Genomic DNA, 18,595 nt, shown 5'->3' with positions numbered 1-18,595 from the left:
TTCAAATTTCGCGCCAAAATATCATAGACCGGGAAGAACTTAATTGACTGGGAACCTCGATGACTTTTAAAACTCTGATAAATCTGAAATTGTTCTTTCTAAAGATGAACACACTGTAAGTGAACTAGTTAGTTTTGAAATCAGAGGGACGAAACGGTGTCTTTAGGTACTTTAGGAATGACGGGACTTGCACAATCGTGTGATTTTGACGTTAATTTTTGAAAAAAGTAATTTAGCATTTTCTTCGTTTTTGACCTTGACTTGAGATCGGTACCTTGTTGTCTCCTCAAGTGTTTGTGCTGTTTGGAGTTTACGAGAACTCTGCGAAGTGCGAGGTTCGAGTGGTTATAACAGGATGCAAATTCGAGTTTCTCATTTAAGTGTTCTTGTAACCTTCAGGTGGCAAGCAAAAAACTGTTTTGTTGAATTGTAGCAAGTAAAAGACGAGGTATTCAGATGAGGTTATGTCTCTATGGATAAAATTTAACAGTTCGTAACCAATATATGGCTTTACAGATCATGTATTTACTCTCTTTGTAAGCGTATAGTGGAAATTGTACGGTTACTTTGTAGCTGATGTACGATGATGCAAAGTCTTTTACTTCACTAGGTTAAACATACACTTTGCTACAATGTAGCATCATCGTAACATGAACTGTTGTAGGTCATCCATTATTTTCGTCGTTGTTGTCGCTAACAGATGATCTACACTTCCAAGGCTGTATGGGCTGTATGCCTTGCTACAATTCAACAACTAGTACAAAATCGATTCAAATCCAGCTGCTACACAGCCCGCTGATAATGATGACAGCCATGACAGTACACAATCTACATACGTCAAAATAAATATTTTTCCGAGTTCGTGTCAGTCATTACCATATACACATTTCACAAAGATCAGAATGACTGAGAAATTAAAAAATTCCGGCCAAATAGATGACTTAGTGAAATACGTGACATTACATCTACCGAACCCGATTATCCTCAATGGCACAATTTTTCCATTTTTGATTTTTTATGCGGGCTGGTTGTATTGGTTTTTTATCAAACCCAAAACCGATGAGGAATACGAGGCCACTTATGATGCACTGTTGATTGCTTTGGTGGTTATCGCCTGCGTTCAGATTCTAACATGTCTGTGCTGCTTCTGGAGCGTTCATTGTCAAACATTTTTGAATTGTCGGAAGGTACGTGCAAATTTTAATTTACTAATCAATTCGGAACCGATGAAACAGTCCGTACTTGTAGTGAGGTTAGATTTTGTTGCCAGCTGGTCAATGTACATTTTTTCGTAGCGTTTCGAGCAGTCACAAAACTAGAATTTACCGAAAAATTGTTCTTTCAGCTAAAACCACAGATCCCACACCGTGGCGTAATAGCGAAGGTATGTCCGACCAAAAACAATGGTTCCGCCGAACTGGTCACTATCAAGGAGACGATACATGCAGACAAAACCGAACCAATGTTGTGGTTCATGTTTCAAAAACTGAAATATGTGTGGGACCCAGAAAAATCGCAGTTCCGAGGCATTGATTTTCCTATACACGAGACGTACGCACAGTATGTAAAATGGAAAGGGCATCAAAATGACAGCGATATCCTTGTAGCTGAGAAAACTTATGGGAAAAATTTGATGGAAATGGTCGTGCCAGAATTTTTAGAACTCTTCACTGAACGTGCTACGGCTCCCTTCGTAAGTTTGCTGAACCTGTTAGTAACATCGTCAACTGCATTGCTAACAGAAATTTTTGCTTCTAGTTTGTCTTTCAAATTTTCTCCGTTGGATTGTGGTGTTTGGATGAATATTGGTATTACTCGCTGTTCACCTTATGCATGCTCATCATTTTCGAATGCACATTGGTTCAGCAACAATTGCGCAACATGTCGGAGATTAGGAAAATGGGCAATAAACCCTATCCGATAAACGTATACCGAAATAACAAGTGGCGACCAACACAGTCTGACGAATTGGTACCTGGTGATTTAGTTTCCATTTCGCGCTCGAAAAATGACATTTTCGTGCCATGCGACGTATTACTGCTGCGTGGAGCTTGCATAGTTGACGAAAGTATGTTAACTGGTGAATCGGTGCCACAATTGAAAGAATCACTGGAAAATGTTGACGATCACAATCAGGAACTTGACCCCGAAGGTGATGGGAAATTATTCGTTTTGTTCGGTGGCACAAAAGTCGTTCAACACACTGCGCCCAGCAAAAGTGCCATGAGAGCTCCGGATGATGGATGCATTTGTTACGTTCTCCGAACAGGATTCAATACGTCGCAGGGTAAACTTCTACGAACGATTCTTTTCGGTGTGAAACGGGTCACAGAAAATAACTTGGAAACGTTCGCCTTCATTCTGTTCCTTCTTGTGTTCGCCGTTGCTGCTGCCAGCTATGTATGGATCAAAGGTACGGAGGATTTGGAACGAAGCCGCTACAAATTGTTTTTGGAATGCACCCTGATTCTCACTTCAATCATTCCGCCTGATCTACCAATTGAACTGTCGTTAGCGGTAAATACGTCGTTGCTGCAATTATCAAAATTGTACGTGTATTGTACAGAGCCCTTCAGAATTCCGATGGCTGGAAAAGTGCAAATTTGTTGCTTCGATAAAACAGGTACATTAACCAGTGATGATTTGATGGTCGAAGGAGTTGCTGGATTGAAAAGTGATTCGGAAATAACGAGCATAGCTGATTTGCCTGAAAGCACCGTACAAGTTTTAGCCTCATGCCATTCTCTGGCTATGCTGGACGATGGTTTGGTGGGAGATCCGTTGGAAAAGGCGACGTTGACGGCAGTTGATTGGAACTTAACGAAACAAGACAGTATTATACCAAAGAAGGGAAAATTCAAATCGATGAAGATCTACCAACGATACCATTTTTCATCTGCACTTAAAAGAATGTCCGTGCTATCTGGCTACTTGGTGCCATTCTCGAACGACGTTCACTATATTGGCACTGTGAAAGGAGCTCCCGAAACTATAATCAAAATGCTGAAGGTCGTACCCAGCAATTACGAAAAAACTTATTTGGAATATTCTCGTCGCGGTGCCCGTGTGCTAGCCTTAGCCATCAAAGACTTCGGTCAAATTGATTCGCAAGCTGTGCGAGAAATCAAACGCGAGGATGTGGAAAGTGATTTAACATTCGCTGGCTTTGTAATTATTTCGTGTCCGTTGAAGGTTGATTCAAAGTCAGCTATCAAAGAGATTGTAAAAGCGTCGCACAAGGTTGTCATGATAACCGGCGATAATCCGTTAACCGCTTGTTATGTGGCAAAAGAACTTCGATTTACTCGTAAAACTGTCATTGTCTTAACGCAAGATGAGGATGTTAGTGGAAAGGAGCATTGGATGTGGCAATCGATTAACCACGATGTTATCGTAGGCATTGACAAACCGTACAAAGAACTGATCAAGGAGTATGACTTAGCCATAACCGGAGAAGGACTAATGTTCTTAAATGAGCACAAGCATTCGTATTTGAAGAAAATCATTCCATACATCAGCGTGTACGCTCGATTCGCTCCGAAGCAAAAGGAGTTCGTCATCACAACGCTCAAATCGTTAGGATATTTTACGCTAATGTGCGGTGATGGAACCAATGATGTTGGAGCGTTAAAACATGCTCACGTCGGAGTGTCTATTCTAAGTAACACCATAACAAAGAAGAAGAAAACAGCCACCGATACAGCTACATCTGGTCAAGCGGATACAAAATCCATTGCCACTGGACCCCCATTCCGACGTGAGAACAGAGCGCAAGAAAGAGCTTTAACACCACGTGAACGAGCGATTGCCAAGCATCGCGAAAACCTGACCAACACACAGGAAATGTTACAGAAGGTTTGTGCAACGAAGGAGGGTGTCCGTTCGAAACGTTACATTAAATTGTTAATTTTTAGGCTTTGAAAGATATTGACGAAGAACAGAATCAAATAGTGAAATTGGGCGATGCGAGTATTGCGGCTCCATTCACATCAAGAATGTCATCGATTAACAGCGGTATGTTTGTTATAGCAATGAATTGTTACCATGAGCGAGGCGACATTTAAGTTAAAATGGTTTTTTGCAGTATGCCATATCATCAAGCAGGGAAGATGTACCCTAGTCACGACTCTTCAAATGTTCAAAATATTAGCGTTAAACGCTCTCATATCGGCTTACTGTCAGTCTGTACTGTACGTGGATGGTGTTAAGTTCAGCGATACACAAGCTACCCTACAGGGACTCTTCATAGCAGCGTGTTTCTTATTCATCATTCGATCGAAGGTAAGTCAAGCAGCCTCTTTGTCACATCACTTAACATATGAATTCACCCTCGTGTCCCATACTCTAGCCGCTCAAAGTTCTATCGAAGGAAGCTCCTCTGCCAAACATTTTCAACATGTACACACTGTCCACGATTCTGTTACAATTTGCTGTACATTTTGTGTCGCTCATTTATCTCACACAAGAGGCAACCGCGCTGAGTCCTCCACGCACAGAAAAAGTTAAATTGAACGTGGACTTGGAACCTGGCCAGAAGGAAGAATTTGTGCCGAACATTGTCAACAGCACCGTCTACATAATTTGTCTAGCACTGCAAGTGTCCACATTCGCTGTGAATCACAAAGGACATCCGTTCATGGAAAATTTGCGGGAAAACAAACTGTTAATGTATGCGATTGCAGCTTCGAGCTCGGTGGTTGTGCTGCTGTCGACTGGTCTGTCCAGTGACCTGTGTGCAACGTTTGAAATTATAGACTTTCCGGAAGATGTAAGAAATTTAACGCAAACTAATCGAATTTCGTTGATTTATTCTTCCCTTTGTCTCACTTTAGTTCAAGAAAACCTTAATATGCGTACTGATAGCTGACACAGTCTTAGCCTACGCTGTGGATCGACTATGTTCACTTATATTCAATTCGATTCGACGGAAATCGGAATTGCTAAATTACTAACTCAATGCGGACATGCATAACATTTGGACCCGGGGCAATAGGAAGGAAGCACCAATTTCATTCGATAGATTTGAATAGCAAAATTAAAATGGAACTGAGTTGTGTTTTGTAATAAATTAAAAATTGATGTGTCAGTGTTCCGATTATATAAACAAAGATTTTGATTTGGATGTTGTTTTGCTGACATTTTCAGGATGCAGCATTTCGAAGTATTTGTACTTTGTGTTTCACTTAAAATTGTTTCGTTAAAATCTTAAAAATCCTTAGGTGTGTTCTATCTCCCATATTCCATAGTACACCATTTGCATTTTCACGTTAAATTTATAATTGTAAAAGAATGACTGTTGCAGTTTTGAATGTACAAGTGAGCGAAATAAAATAAATTTAATTTATAAGTGGAAATCCTTAGTGTTTTATGACAACTATCAGGAAATCGACTTCATCAGCGTAACGACACTACGACAAATTCAAGTAGTTCAGCCAACATTATCCTATATAGCCAGATACATGTTTAATAGGCCAATGCCCCACGACACTTTGAGTCCCATAAGGCCAAATTGTTTAATTGACTGATACGAAAAACATTTGCTCTTCATCTTTTGGTATCACGGGCTGGACACTCTGTGAATAGCAGCATTTAAAAAATGAAGAATATCGTGAATAGTGTCAGGCCCTTGTTTGGTATCTAGCGCTAGAAAGACTAAAACTCGAAAATTTGCGACGTACCAGCTAACAAAAAATTCTCTAACTCTAATTTGGATTCTTTGCGATGTGCAATTGCCGAGTGTATAGGGCTTTTAGGGGTAGAAAACAAAAGTCGTAGAACAAATATTTTTCGTATCGGGTAATAAAACAACTTGGCGTAGGTAACCTTATGAGAGACTCAAAGTGCCGTAGAGCACTAGTCTATAAACAAATGAAGTGAAAGAAGTTTTCAGTCCGTTCAAAATATGTAGATAAGATGAAGTAGTAGATTCTGTAACTATCACTGTAAAAGGGCAAATCTCGTATAGCTGTAGAGAATCATACGATTTGATGCTGGGACAAAAATAAACAGAAACAAAATGACTAGGTCCCATCTTTTGGGCGGGTCAGGTCCCTTGACTGACATTTTTCTTGACAAAATTGACAAAAAAAAATCTTGGAAACGAGGACTTTTTCACACAATAAAAAAGTGCGATTGATGTTCTTCTCTTACACTTTTGCGAAAAAAAGGAAGTCTCCCGGTACTTAATATACCTTCACATGGTGACATGGTAATAAATGAACTTTATTAGTTTTTGGTTCATCGTTAAAAATAACTCAGTTTACCAATATTTTCGATAAATTGGTACCAATTTCGACTCTATAATGGTAAAGGGATTTAAAATATTTGTAAAAGGAGAAATGTATTCGTTCACCGAGAAAAAGAATCCCTCGATTTCCCATTCATAAAACCTTCAATCGTGAATAAAATGTCACGACTCGTGTGAATTACAGCCCTCGCTTCGCACTGGCCGCAAACTTCACACTCGTAAATTTTTTACAATATTCTCTTTGATTCATTTAATTCCATGAATAAAAAAAAACTTCAGAAATTAATTGAGATAGTTCATCTTCTTATTTGCCTGCAAAATTTTTTAATCAAAGTGTGCTAATTTGATAACAGGCATTTCGCTGGTCCACATCTTACATCTTGTAAAGGGAGTAAAAAACTTCTTACTTGATAAATGACAAACAACTTGATAGTCAACTATCAAATTTGATAGTCAACTATCAAGTTGTTAGTCAACTATCAAATTTTATAGTCAACTATCAAGATGTTAGTAGTTCACTGGAAAGAAATGTTTACACGTTAAAAGATGGGCATCGAATGATGAAATTATTATTCCTACTTACAAACAAACAAACTTATATGATTTACCCACACTACCAAACAAAATCAAACATCAAAGTAATCTTGTTTAATTGAGGCTATGATCAACAGTATAAAATCCCGTTTTTCTCGGATAGCTTCCAGTGCCTTAGTCCTACATAGCCCATCTTCGAACTTAGCCTCGGGATTTTAATTCCATGTATTTAAAAAAAAGAATCACATTTAACGTTTTTCATAGCATTTCATACATTTTCAATCACAGTTAACCTTTTTGTTACCCACATTTTTCGGTATTTTCTGGTGTAAGACCCTGACTTTCAGTCAAGGTAATAATAGTGTTAGGCCCATCAGGCCCATCAATACGTTTATTACAGAAACTACTCCCTTAGAAATTAAAAAAAAAAAAATCATGTTACCTAATGTTACCTGATCCATACCCACCGAAGACAATGATGCATTAAGTTAAAATTATTTTAATTTGCTACTTATTTCAATGAAACAAATTATGGTGGTCTTCGGTCAACTCAAACTGAATTAAAATGAACGCATATGAAACTGCTGATGCGGTTATCTGTAATTCAAAAATTACCTTGTTTTAGAGACAAACAGCATTCATTCACTGACCTAATAAACCTACCGAATACAAAACCGTATGATCCATAATATAAAGTCCACAAACGGTAAGCCTTAATTTGTTATTGGCAAGCTGCAGGCAAAATGCGTCCATCTACAAAAGGCGAAATAGATTTTTATCAACTCATCAGCTTTTCAATCCAAATTGACTCTTTTCTAACACTTTGTCTGAATCTGGTATCAATTTGCTTATTAACCGAAATTGGAAACAGAATGTCTGCGGTCTTCTCTGACTGGCAACGAAACGAATTTACTGGTGTTAGGACAATATCTTTTGTTGATTAAATTGAATGATTCAAAACCTCCTTCATCGTCGTATGACATGAATGCGACAGTAGACACATTGACCAAAAAGGCACGACAAAAACCACTGCGTTATACCAGAGAATCAAATAATTAAATTGAACTGTCTGTTTGCGTCGCCATTCAAATTCGAAGATAACATAAATGATGAAAAGTTTCGATATAAAAACTAACAGTTCGCAGGCCATGAAACACATCAGGTGAACGGAGAATATTCGATTCATAAATCTGGTACACGTCGTCACCTCTAGGTGTAAAATAGCTAAATGATCCAGTTGGTCGATAAAATGTCCCAAATTTTCCATGAAAAGAGAAGTCCCTGATGCATTGCTATGCAATTCACCCACAACATTTCTTAAATGATGATTCAATAGCCGATAATAGTAAGTTGTCGTCAGCATGGAACCATAGAAAATGTCGCAAATGACTGTGAGTGACACATTTGGAAGAATATAAAAGGCAATGAGCCAAGGCTTTCCAGCAGCTCGGTCACTTATTAAATTCGACAAAATTCCAATGCTTGCGTAGGCTAAGAGCCCATTGATTGCTACCACCTTTAATATAAAATATAGAACCGGTCGCAAAAACGGAAGAGGAGCGTAGCCGTTTCGAAAGTGGTGAAATTTCTCCAGCACTTTTCTTGATTTCTTTAACCATTCAATGATCGAGTTATAATTCGTAGACAGATAAGCTGACGAAATGGAATACACTGCAAGGATCATAAAACTCAATAGTATGGTTGTAAGTCGAGCAGTTGAACTTGGAATGTGAACACGTACATCATCGTTAACTTTTATGTTTTTGATAGCGAAAATGTATGCGAAGAAAATGAAAAGCATGACGATAACGGTGTAGCAGCTTAGTAGTTTTGTAGTGTGAAAGGACTTAGATTTTCGGTCATACCGATAGGGCCAAATGCCTATCACTTGCACACAAAGTAGTGCCGATTTTGTAATAAATTTCAATAAATTCAATGAAATTTTATCGCAATTCGTGGCCATATCACCGTAGAATCAAATATGTTGTTCGATAGCTTTCCTGGTTTTTAAACAATTGGTCTTCACAACGCCATTTTATAAAAAAAACGCTTTCTGTTATCAATGTGGCATAGTATGATCCGAGAAGCATTTAACCAAAAACACCTATTCATCACGAATTCATTATAACATAGGAGGTAGCAATAGCACAGTTAAATTCGAGGACGTTATCACCAGTTTTATGTCATAGACGAAAATAAGCAGTTGGTTGTGCTTGATAATCTATATTAATGATGATCCTACATAAAAGATCTTACGTAATAGTATATTACTTCCGAGGTTCCAAGTTGTGTATTTGATAAGTTGGGTGTTACAGTTGTCAAATAACAACTTGGAACCTCGTAAGTACAATGCTTTACGTGATTAGGCAATGTAAATGAAAATGAAACATGCCGTAACACGTAAAACATCATAAAATATTTTGAACAACAGAAGTAGCAGATTCAATTATATGATACACTCGCTGTTTTTTAAGGGTTCATAGCTCACATCAAGTTTAAAATCAATTCGGCATTTCGATCACATATACAGAATGTATCGTGTCTTCGACTGTAATTTGCCTATTACAGCAGAATTTTCGGTGCCACAATCTCCCTTTCTCACTCCAAATTGTGGTAGAATAATTTAATTATACAAATGGAAGTAAATCATACGTTAAAACGTTAACCTGAGTCATTGTTGTTTGCATAACAAGTTAACCATCTATAAAACGAATTTTATACTGTTTGTACAATGAATGTGCGAACGAAACATGTTCCCTATACCTACAATCACATTATAACATTTTTAAATGTAAATATCGTTACGTATTTTTACGCTAAATAAGTTTTTTCTGGTTTGATTTTGATGTTGATCTTTCATTGCAGAGCAATAGATATCGGGTTCAACCGTTTGTTCAAGGAGTCAGAGTTATTTTGGAATTTTTATATTGACAGTAAGTTTATCCCCATTTTGGTTGTACATTATTTCAGAGTGCCTGGAGCCAGAGGTGCTTCGACAAAGTTTCATCGAAATCTACTTTTAGGTATCCGCTTGTCTTGTGCACCTTCAAAGTTCTTCAAGATGTTTCTTTTGAAAAGTTGCAACAAATTTTTTTCGGAAATGAAAAATAATTTTTCCAGCTGGAAAAGCCAGTTTTATGATAACTTTTAAAGTCGAATATCTCCAAAACATCATTACCGACATTTCATTGAATCATCAATCCCAAAAATGAAATTTGTGACAACCCTTGAACAGAAATTAAGGAGAGGGGAAGTAGTCATAAATTGTCTGTGCGTGTAACACTGAAACTAGTATCCCAAATTATAGCTAAGCATCTTCTATTGATCTTATTCGGACATGTTTCACAGGCCATATCTCAGGCTCCTGAACATGCAACATCTCCGCCTGGCTCGAGAAGTACTTCAATGAAGCTTAGGAATGACACTTCATTTGTGATAAATGTTGATAAATTTTCCGGTACACTTTTTGGTGGAGGTATTGTAGTTTCGGAGATAACAGATTAAATCGTTTTTCCGGCTTGAAATACAACTTTCCATTTCCGAAAAAAAATTGGTTCCACAACTTTTCATGTAGAACAAAGAAAAATCCTAGAGAATTTAAGGCACACGGAGCCATTTTTCCTCGACAAAATGATCGATGTGTCGAAAGTAATAGTTTTGATTCGATTTTTTTTATTTTAAATAGTTTTTTATTTAATAATTTCCTAAAACAACAATAAAATATTTTTTGAATTCTTCTTTCTCTGTTATAATCATCTCTGCAAATTTATAATTTTTAAATATTTTCTTTTTGTTATCTTCCTTTCACAGATGGCTAACAAAATGAAACTATTTTGCTTTTGTTATAAATTATGTACAATCTCACCATTACTTATAAAATGTAATAACATAAAAGTTGTGTAATTATTTACATGTACGCTGATTACTGGTTCCAGTTGTTTTTTTTTAATCAAATAATTTTCTCTTAAAGGTGACAAAAAATTTAAAAGGAAACGCAAATTTACAAAAATATTTTTTATCTTTTCTTCATTTTAAAAATACGAATGTAATATTTTAACATATCAACAACAAATTAAATCCCCGTATAAATTGAACAAAATAATTTAGTTTCCACTATTTTACCTTTAAAAAAATTCTGTTTTTCTATTTAAATCATTTTTTGTTTGGGTCTTGTTTTTAACTGATCGTAAATTGTCTTAGTTTTGAATTGAGTGAATGGACAGAAAATGTTTTTCAATTGTATTTGGTAATTCTAATGTGGATGTTGCGAATACTTCAGGTCACTGGTTTGATGAGACCCGGGGATAAATTTTAAGCAGCAATGATGAGTACGATGAGTCAAATACTTTTTTAAATAACGAACAAAGTTCTCTAAGAACATTTTATGGAAAAATTCGAAGATCAATTCGATTTCAAATTCAATAGCCGCTCTATGCAATTGTTTAGGCCTTCGTTAATGCATTTCGCGTTTCATATAAAAAGTAAAACAAAATGAACAAGATATAGATCTTGAAATAAATTGATGCCTGTGTGGTACGTTACATAGCCCTTTTCAACTAGAATATATTAGATACATTAGAACTGTCGTCTCATAATCAAACATACTCGGAAGAGAAAGTGTTTCGATCGTTTCCTGATTAAACAATTCCACTGCCGAAGTAGTTAGTCTTTCGTCCCCAACGACTAAAATATATTATACAAATGCAAGCAAGAGCGATTTTAACGATACAACTCTCTCTTTTTTGTTAAGCGTAATCAAACTCTTTCTTTCCTACTGTTAAAGGTAATCGCCTAGCATTCGATGCAAAATCTTTTACTTCATTTGTTTAAACAGAAATATAATTTGCTATAAAAATGATTTCTTACTTAGCTCATCGCTTACTTTTGTCATCGGCGTCAATAACAGATGAGTAGCCGTTACTGAAAGGTAAGCCATGCATCATATCATTTTAACGATGTTTAGTTCAAAATTACTTTTACTCGTTTGCATTAAAATCACTCGAGCCCGAAAAAATGGACAAATGAGGATACTATCGGAACTTAACTCTCATTTCATTCAATTTTAATGTAAAATTAAGCTAAGGTGCGTGAGGGCGACAAAATACAACCCATTTTATCCTTGTTCAGGTGAAAAATTGAATTGTTTGGCCATGTAATGTAAAGCACAGACTTGGAGTATCTCTAAAAACATTGAATTTTTCTAATAAAAATTTAAACTCCTGACACTCTGGATCTAAATGACTGGGCATTCCTAAGGATACACGTTTTTCGAAAAGTGCTCGTAGGACCAAACCTATCGAAAATTCACTAGCGGCAGTAGAGTGATTCCATGAGTGGAAAATGTTTATTGTCCACCAGCTCATTTTTTTTCATACAAAACTGCGGCAGCGCCGGTGTATTTTATATAAATGTAAAAACGAGCTGTGTGGCTAACATTTTTGCGTTATGGAAGTACTGCAGTCTAATCAAAAAAATTTGTGAGGGAAGTTGTGCTAACACATAACCGCTGAGTGTTGATTAACCCTGTAGAAACGTCAAGTGTATCACAATAAAGTCATTTTATCTGCTACTGCAATTGGGTCGAGTATATTTTCTAGTGTTTGATAAAAATCTCTTTCTTGTAGTTGTCGATAGCAGATGACTGTTTCTATAAGGTTAATAAACTGCACACTGTAACACCGACAATCTCGGGCTGTGTTTGTAAGCTTTTATTAACATACACATGCAACATTTGCGAGTGTAATTTCATTATTAAACAAAACTCTTTTTACCGAGACAAATTTAGAACAAAAACAAAAAATCTTTTAAAACCGCTCTCACACTCATTGGCTGACATTTATCCATAAAACACAGTAGAAAAAATAAAATCGATATCACAACACAAATTCCATCTTTCAAAATACCGACAACTTGTTTGACTCGTATACCACAATTTACTCTTGCCCAAAACCCTCCGTTTCCTCAATAGCATAATTCAATTTCTCGACCAGTTGATCATAGCTTTTGTATGGCGGTAAATCCAAGCGATTGAAGCATGTGTGCGATCTCGGTAGCCAAGTGTCCTTGCCAACTTTTTCAATGCAATATCTTTGCGGACCGTTCGAGCCCATCAATTCAGCGAATCCACCAACCGGCACGCGACACGTTCCCGTGACGAATTGCAAAAGTCTAGCACGTTTTTCGTTGTCGGTTTCACGGACAAACTGAATACAAAAAAAAATTAAGTTTAAGAAAACCGAACGGAATATTGTACTCGTTAAGGGAAACGCACCTGCCAGAACCACACAATTTGCTTACTATTGCGATTATAATGACGATAAATGGTGTTGCGTTGCCAATCGTCCACATCGATTTCTTGCATACCGCACAACATCAACTCCAATTCTCTTTCATCAAAATATTTAAGCCACTCTAATGGCACCACTTCGTTAAAGCCTTCAAGGAATGTTTTAGTTTGTTGCTCAATGCCTCTGCAGAAAGCCAAAAAAAAGAATTGTTACAAAAATCCTTCTCGTCCTTTCTTTTGCTTTCCACTTTACCTCGACATCCTCCACTCTGTCATCAGTCCAATGTATTCTTCTTTGTTCTCCTCGGTCACACGCTCCTTATCACCGTCGTCCTTCAACTCATGGTGGATAATTTGACCGAGCACTTCAAAGTCAACACTAAACCATAATTCTAGGCCACATTCGTCGATATTATTATCTTTCACCCATATCAACGAGTTGTAAAATTCTGGATCGATCGTTTCGATATCTTTTGTGGTTAATTTCTTGTTCAACATACGTTTATAGAATGGCATCGTAAAGCCCGAGTAAATGAACCGGCCTATTAAAATATTAAAAGAAAGACAATTCGTCAAAGCAATCATGTGTGCTTCATGCAATTAAACGATTAAGCTTACCATGATACAGTGCCATCGCTATAAATCTACCGATAAATTTGAAATATTGCAAGTGATCCGGATTCACATAACTTGCCGGATTGATTTGTAGACTGTAGTTGTTTTTGTTAGCATATTCAAATAGGCAATACATTGGGTTAAGCACTTCATGCGATAGTAAGAAGAACCATTCTGTGAATTGGAAAATATTTCTTTTAAATTCATTCATTCATTTGTTGTCGTCGTTGTCGATAATCGGTCATCTGCCCTACAATTTACACAACAGCAATTGTCTTACCTCTTGATACACCTCCATAATCGAGTCCTTCCTCACCACGGAATATAATGTACAAACGGCGACGAAGTTCATAAGCGGGCAGACGCATTATTTGATGATATGAATCCTCAAACAGAGTTTGTCGAGTCACCGTAATTTTGATATGAGACGGAAGTGCATTACTCTGGCACAGATAACGGAATTGACTAAGTTTCCATCGAAAAGACCGCTCGTATGCTTCAAAATTAACAATCCAAAATCAAATACAATCACACGACGGAGTGCAAATAAATTACCTCTTGGCACTCCATAGACACCTTTCAATCCCTTCTGTGCACCCGGACGCGGATCCTCAAATGTTGTCTTCTTGGTGTTATGGTCGACGAAGAATCTTTCGCCCGATCCTGTATAGCGGACTTCCCATCCGGGCGGCAATGGTCCCTCATTCATTAAACTAACTTCTTGTCCCTGTGTTCGTGGATCCTCCCATTGAGTCGTACGATTCTTGTGATTGACAAAATAGACACGATTGTCCGGTTGTAGACGTTTTTCCCAACCATCTGGTAACTGTCCTAATCCATCATCTTCTTCTTCTGTTGACGCCACACCACCAGCAGCCTGAGCTTGTTGTGGGTATAAGAATCTTTGATTGCCTGTGGGAGAAAACATAAATTTTTGTAGTTATAACAAAGCGAAAACATCAACCGTAACAGCACCAATAATATCACATTCACTTACCTTGTGATACTATATGCGTGCGTTGATTTTGCCACTGTGCGAAATGCATCAAGCGTTCGCTATTTTCGTCGAAAAAAGACAATTTGAAAACTTGAAAAATTCATGGAATTTCGAACCGCTTACCTATTCGGACGTTGCCATGTTGTAGATCTGGTATTGTGATCAACGAAATATATTCTGTGGTCGAACAACAAATTAAGATTTGATTATGCATCAGAGAATTTCGATAGAAAAAATTAAATTCAAATTACCGTCCCCGTGGATCCCTTCGTATTTCCCATCCTTGTGGCAGAGGTGTTGGTTTTTCCCAGTATGTTGATCTGGTATTGTGATCGACATAGTATCTTCTACCGAATTGATCGAATCGAATTTCCCATCCGGCTGGCAGTGGTTCATCATCTGCGGGCTGAGCTGATGCTATTTGTTGTTCATTGGGATTGGGTCCATTCGGTACTGGTTGCACTGAACTTCCGCTAGCAACCGCTGATGTGGTTGGTGAAGCCATTCCATTTTGAACGGATGGTGTGTTCGCCGGTTGGTGCTGTAACCAAAATTTACAATTCGTGAAAAATTAGTCGCTACGGACATATGGAAAAGCATACGTTGATTCTTTGGTTAGCTGGCCCATTACTTAGTCCAGGTGATCTGGACTCGTTACTCATTTGATTGTCTGGAGCAAGTAGAGCTCTCATATCACGCGTAGAAGGAAGAGGAATGTACGGTGAACCTTCAGTTGCACCACTTGCATTACCTCTAAGCCTCATTCTAGACCTTATTCCACCAGATAAAACTCTTGACAAATTATTACCACGATTGCCATTGCTACCGTTAGCTTCAGCCATGATTGGCTCAGCACCATTGTTCACCACATGCACCTGTGTCATATCAATATTCAATCCGTTCAGTACAGCCACGAGTTCGCCACTCTTCGAACGATTATTGTATTTATTGTTAACCATTAAGTCCAGAATGATTTCAAGATTGTCACAACGTCCATTATAATGTTGTAAAACTTCGCCCAGCGATACGCTTCGTTCGCCGAGCAGAGCATCTTTTAGGAAACTGGAATGGTCGAGTACTCTAAAAACTAATTCCGAATTTGGTGTTACGAGAACGGTAAAATCGTCTTCCCATTTGGGTAGGTAGGTGTGTTTCACAAAATCGGTTTTGCGTGTGCTCTTATTGTCGATCGACAACTCAACGTATGGATTCGGCTTAAAAATGCCATTATTACGCAATGATGCTGATTCAACTAAATCGGTTAGAAAGGGAAGCGTTTAGTAAGAATTCTTGCCGGTGCGGGTAGTTGTTGATGTTCACTTACTTGATACATTAAGCTGATGATATAAATGATTATTTCTGCCATTTACATTTTCGGCCATATTTAAAACTCGTCTTTACTTAGTTAATCTAAAAAGGCGCATGACTCGCAATGTGCTATTTACTGAGAGTATCAACCAGAGTGTTTTGTAGCGCTACTGCAAGGAAAAATAAATAATATTAGGAATCGGTCAAACTTAATTGTTATTGTTGAAGAGACATTGTTATTAACACATAAAGCTTCTCGTGAAAGTCATCCAAAGTAGACTTTCATAAGCGGCTAGAATCAATGAATGTACAAACCAGGTATGGTCTGTTCATACAAACCGGAGGACATGGCGATATAAACAAACTCAATGAAAGTGTAAAACAGTTATGGTCTATTGTCCGCCCGGAGGACATAAAAATTTGATTTTCGTACTTAAACACACTCATTTTCATATTTTTTTGACATAAAATGTGAGTGCGTTTAAGACGAATTCGCCGATCGACCATACCTGTTCTAGACTTTCATTGAACAAACTCACCTCTCATGAGAGATGATTTTGTTTATATGAAATCACTATGTTCTCCGCTCCATACAAAGTTTGACATTCGGCCATACCTTGTGTTGACGTTTATTGGCTAAAATATCATTAGGTCCGACAGTTATCGAATCAAAGCACCTAGTAGTAGCAGTAGAATGTTGCTTACGTCAAAGAGAGCAATAAATTGCGGCAGTGTATCATGCAATGTTTCATACACTGTGTCAAGGTCGTACCATTATATTCCTTTTGACATAAGCTTTACTCTACTGATATGGTAGGTGCTTTGATCGAATCTATTACTTGATTAGATCTAAGTACTTTGCGACAAACAGAAATAAAATCTTTCACATCATTTGTCTGCTTTAGATGACGTTAGATTCAGTAAGTCAGTTCTAATAGATTTGTGAAAAACGTAAGTCCTTCTCTCCCCCATTCTCTTCACGATTTAATTTGATTAGAGTCGGTTGTATTTGCTGGAATTTATCAAAGGAAATGTAGTTGCCATTATTTGTTTAACAAGGTAAAGCCATACTACTGGCTTAATTAAGGACCTTGTTAATTGAAATCGTTTTCTAATAAACTAAGTAGAATAAGAAAGGTTACAGAATTCCAACAAAAAACATTTTTTTAAATTGGCAAACTTGCAGAGAGATTGTTTTCAATCACGCAAATAAGCTCCATTTTATCATCAGCGTAATTCAAACTGTATTTGACATCACGTTTCTACGCCAGTCAGAGCAGTTGTTTTTAATAGAAATTAGTAATCTTATCCGGTATCCTTATCTATACATTTTATGACATGTATTGTAGTCACTTGTCGCACTAATTCTGCAGTGACATATTCGAATCTGTCTAATGAAAATTTATTTATTTTCAAGAAAATGAAACGAAAATGTTAGTCATAACGTTTTCAGTGACCTATGCATCAATATTGGATAATTATATTAGAGATTTGTGTCACGGCAATACACAATAATAAAGAAATGCAGGAAGTATCCCATTAATTTTCGATGTTTATTTTTCGAGAGCGTCGTAATGTTATTGTAATTATTGAAGAAAATAAAAGTGGAAAATTAGAAGACGGTCAAATTTCAAACCAATTTCACTTGAGAACCAAACTCAACTGAAACACCTGCTGAAGCCATAATAGATAGCATTTTTAGGGGAACTATAAATACAATATGTGTGAGACACATCGGTTATATTTACCAGGTGAACACTACTCTGTTGTAGGGAGTGGTGGTGATGGATATTATATCCGAATAAATTGGTGCTATATTGATCATGACGGATAGTAAATGGCAAACAGAACAAATTCACAAATTGATTTGAATAAAATCAATATTGGAGGTATAGGGAATGGATGATGTTTTTCACGTCCCAAACGCTCTGAGTGAATCAACAAAATCAATGACAAATCAAAAATAAAAACGCACTTGAAAGTTTCACTTTATTTAACCACATTTTAGTAACATTAATTCGGTGTCTATTGTTTATTCTGTGTTAGGTAAGACGTATGTGATGTGCAATCCGACAGTATTTACCTGATCGTTAATTAAAAATAGAAGAGAGCAGAAAAAACAAAAGAATTCTTACGCAAAATATCGAAATTGTTTGTCACGCAATTTTCAAACGGTAAGCTTGATTGAAAGGATATTCTTATTTGTAACACTCACGCACTTTCAATTTTATTATTCCCTAATGCATAGTCCCTTTTTCAATTTTTTTTCTAATTTTTACGACTCTAAACTGGATGCACATAAACTTTTTTTTAATGAATTTGTCTGTCGAATATGGAAAATGGCGTACTCTGGTGTTGTTCTAGTACTGAAACTTTCGATTTGAGTAAACGTCATGCTGTCGAAAAAGGGAGGTAATCCATTCAACTTTAAGCTTCGTACAGATACAATGTAAATCTGGTAATCTGGCCTAGCTATGGAGATGACCTGATGACCCCGTCAATTTATAACATATCTACATAGGTGCCGCATGTGCATTTTGGGTGTTGCTTAACGTCAGAGCTACAAATGAAAGTACAAACCAGGTATGGTATGTCCATACAAACCAAA

The 18,595-nt window shown here is 37.0% G+C and overlaps 2 protein-coding genes across 6 annotated transcripts; one reads left to right on the top strand and one right to left on the bottom strand.

Moving 5' to 3' along the window:
- Window positions 1–830: 830 nt before the first annotated feature.
- Window positions 831–5,354, top strand: LOC119076323 (manganese-transporting ATPase 13A1). Its single transcript, XM_037182995.1, has 7 exons — window positions 831–1,187; window positions 1,346–1,693; window positions 1,759–3,855; window positions 3,915–4,014; window positions 4,085–4,281; window positions 4,349–4,768; window positions 4,833–5,354. Exons 1-7 carry the CDS (start codon window positions 903–905, stop codon window positions 4,950–4,952), a joined length of 3,567 nt encoding a protein of 1,188 aa, XP_037038890.1. The 5' UTR covers window positions 831–902; the 3' UTR covers window positions 4,953–5,354.
- A 7,155-nt stretch (window positions 5,355–12,509) lies between these two features.
- Window positions 12,510–18,360, bottom strand: LOC119076324 (E3 ubiquitin-protein ligase Su(dx)). Of its 5 annotated transcripts, none has more exons than XM_037182998.1 (12): window positions 18,207–18,360; window positions 16,004–16,157; window positions 15,282–15,931; window positions 14,931–15,220; window positions 14,803–14,856; window positions 14,680–14,738; window positions 14,238–14,594; window positions 13,963–14,178; window positions 13,686–13,856; window positions 13,321–13,609; window positions 13,053–13,251; window positions 12,510–12,984 (listed from the first exon to the last, which is right to left on the bottom strand). In XM_037182998.1, the coding sequence occupies exons 2-12, from the start codon at window positions 16,059–16,061 to the stop codon at window positions 12,715–12,717; spliced, it is 2,613 nt and encodes an 870-aa protein (XP_037038893.1). In that variant the 5' UTR covers window positions 16,062–16,157; window positions 18,207–18,360; the 3' UTR covers window positions 12,510–12,714. The 5 variants fall into 5 exon arrangements, with proteins under 5 accessions (XP_037038893.1, XP_037038891.1, XP_037038895.1 ...); XM_037182996.1 differs by having other exon boundaries at window positions 18,123–18,349; XM_037183000.1 differs by having other exon boundaries at window positions 16,004–16,154; window positions 18,207–18,349.
- Between the last annotated feature and the right edge of the window lie 235 nt (window positions 18,361–18,595).

This window comes from Bradysia coprophila, unplaced genomic scaffold (assembly GCF_014529535.1).
Source record: "Bradysia coprophila strain Holo2 unplaced genomic scaffold, BU_Bcop_v1 contig_232, whole genome shotgun sequence".
Classification (NCBI taxonomy): Eukaryota; Metazoa; Arthropoda; class Insecta; order Diptera; family Sciaridae; genus Bradysia; species Bradysia coprophila.
Note: the sequence above shows the minus strand (reverse complement) of the source record. Positions and strands in the feature narration are given on the sequence as shown.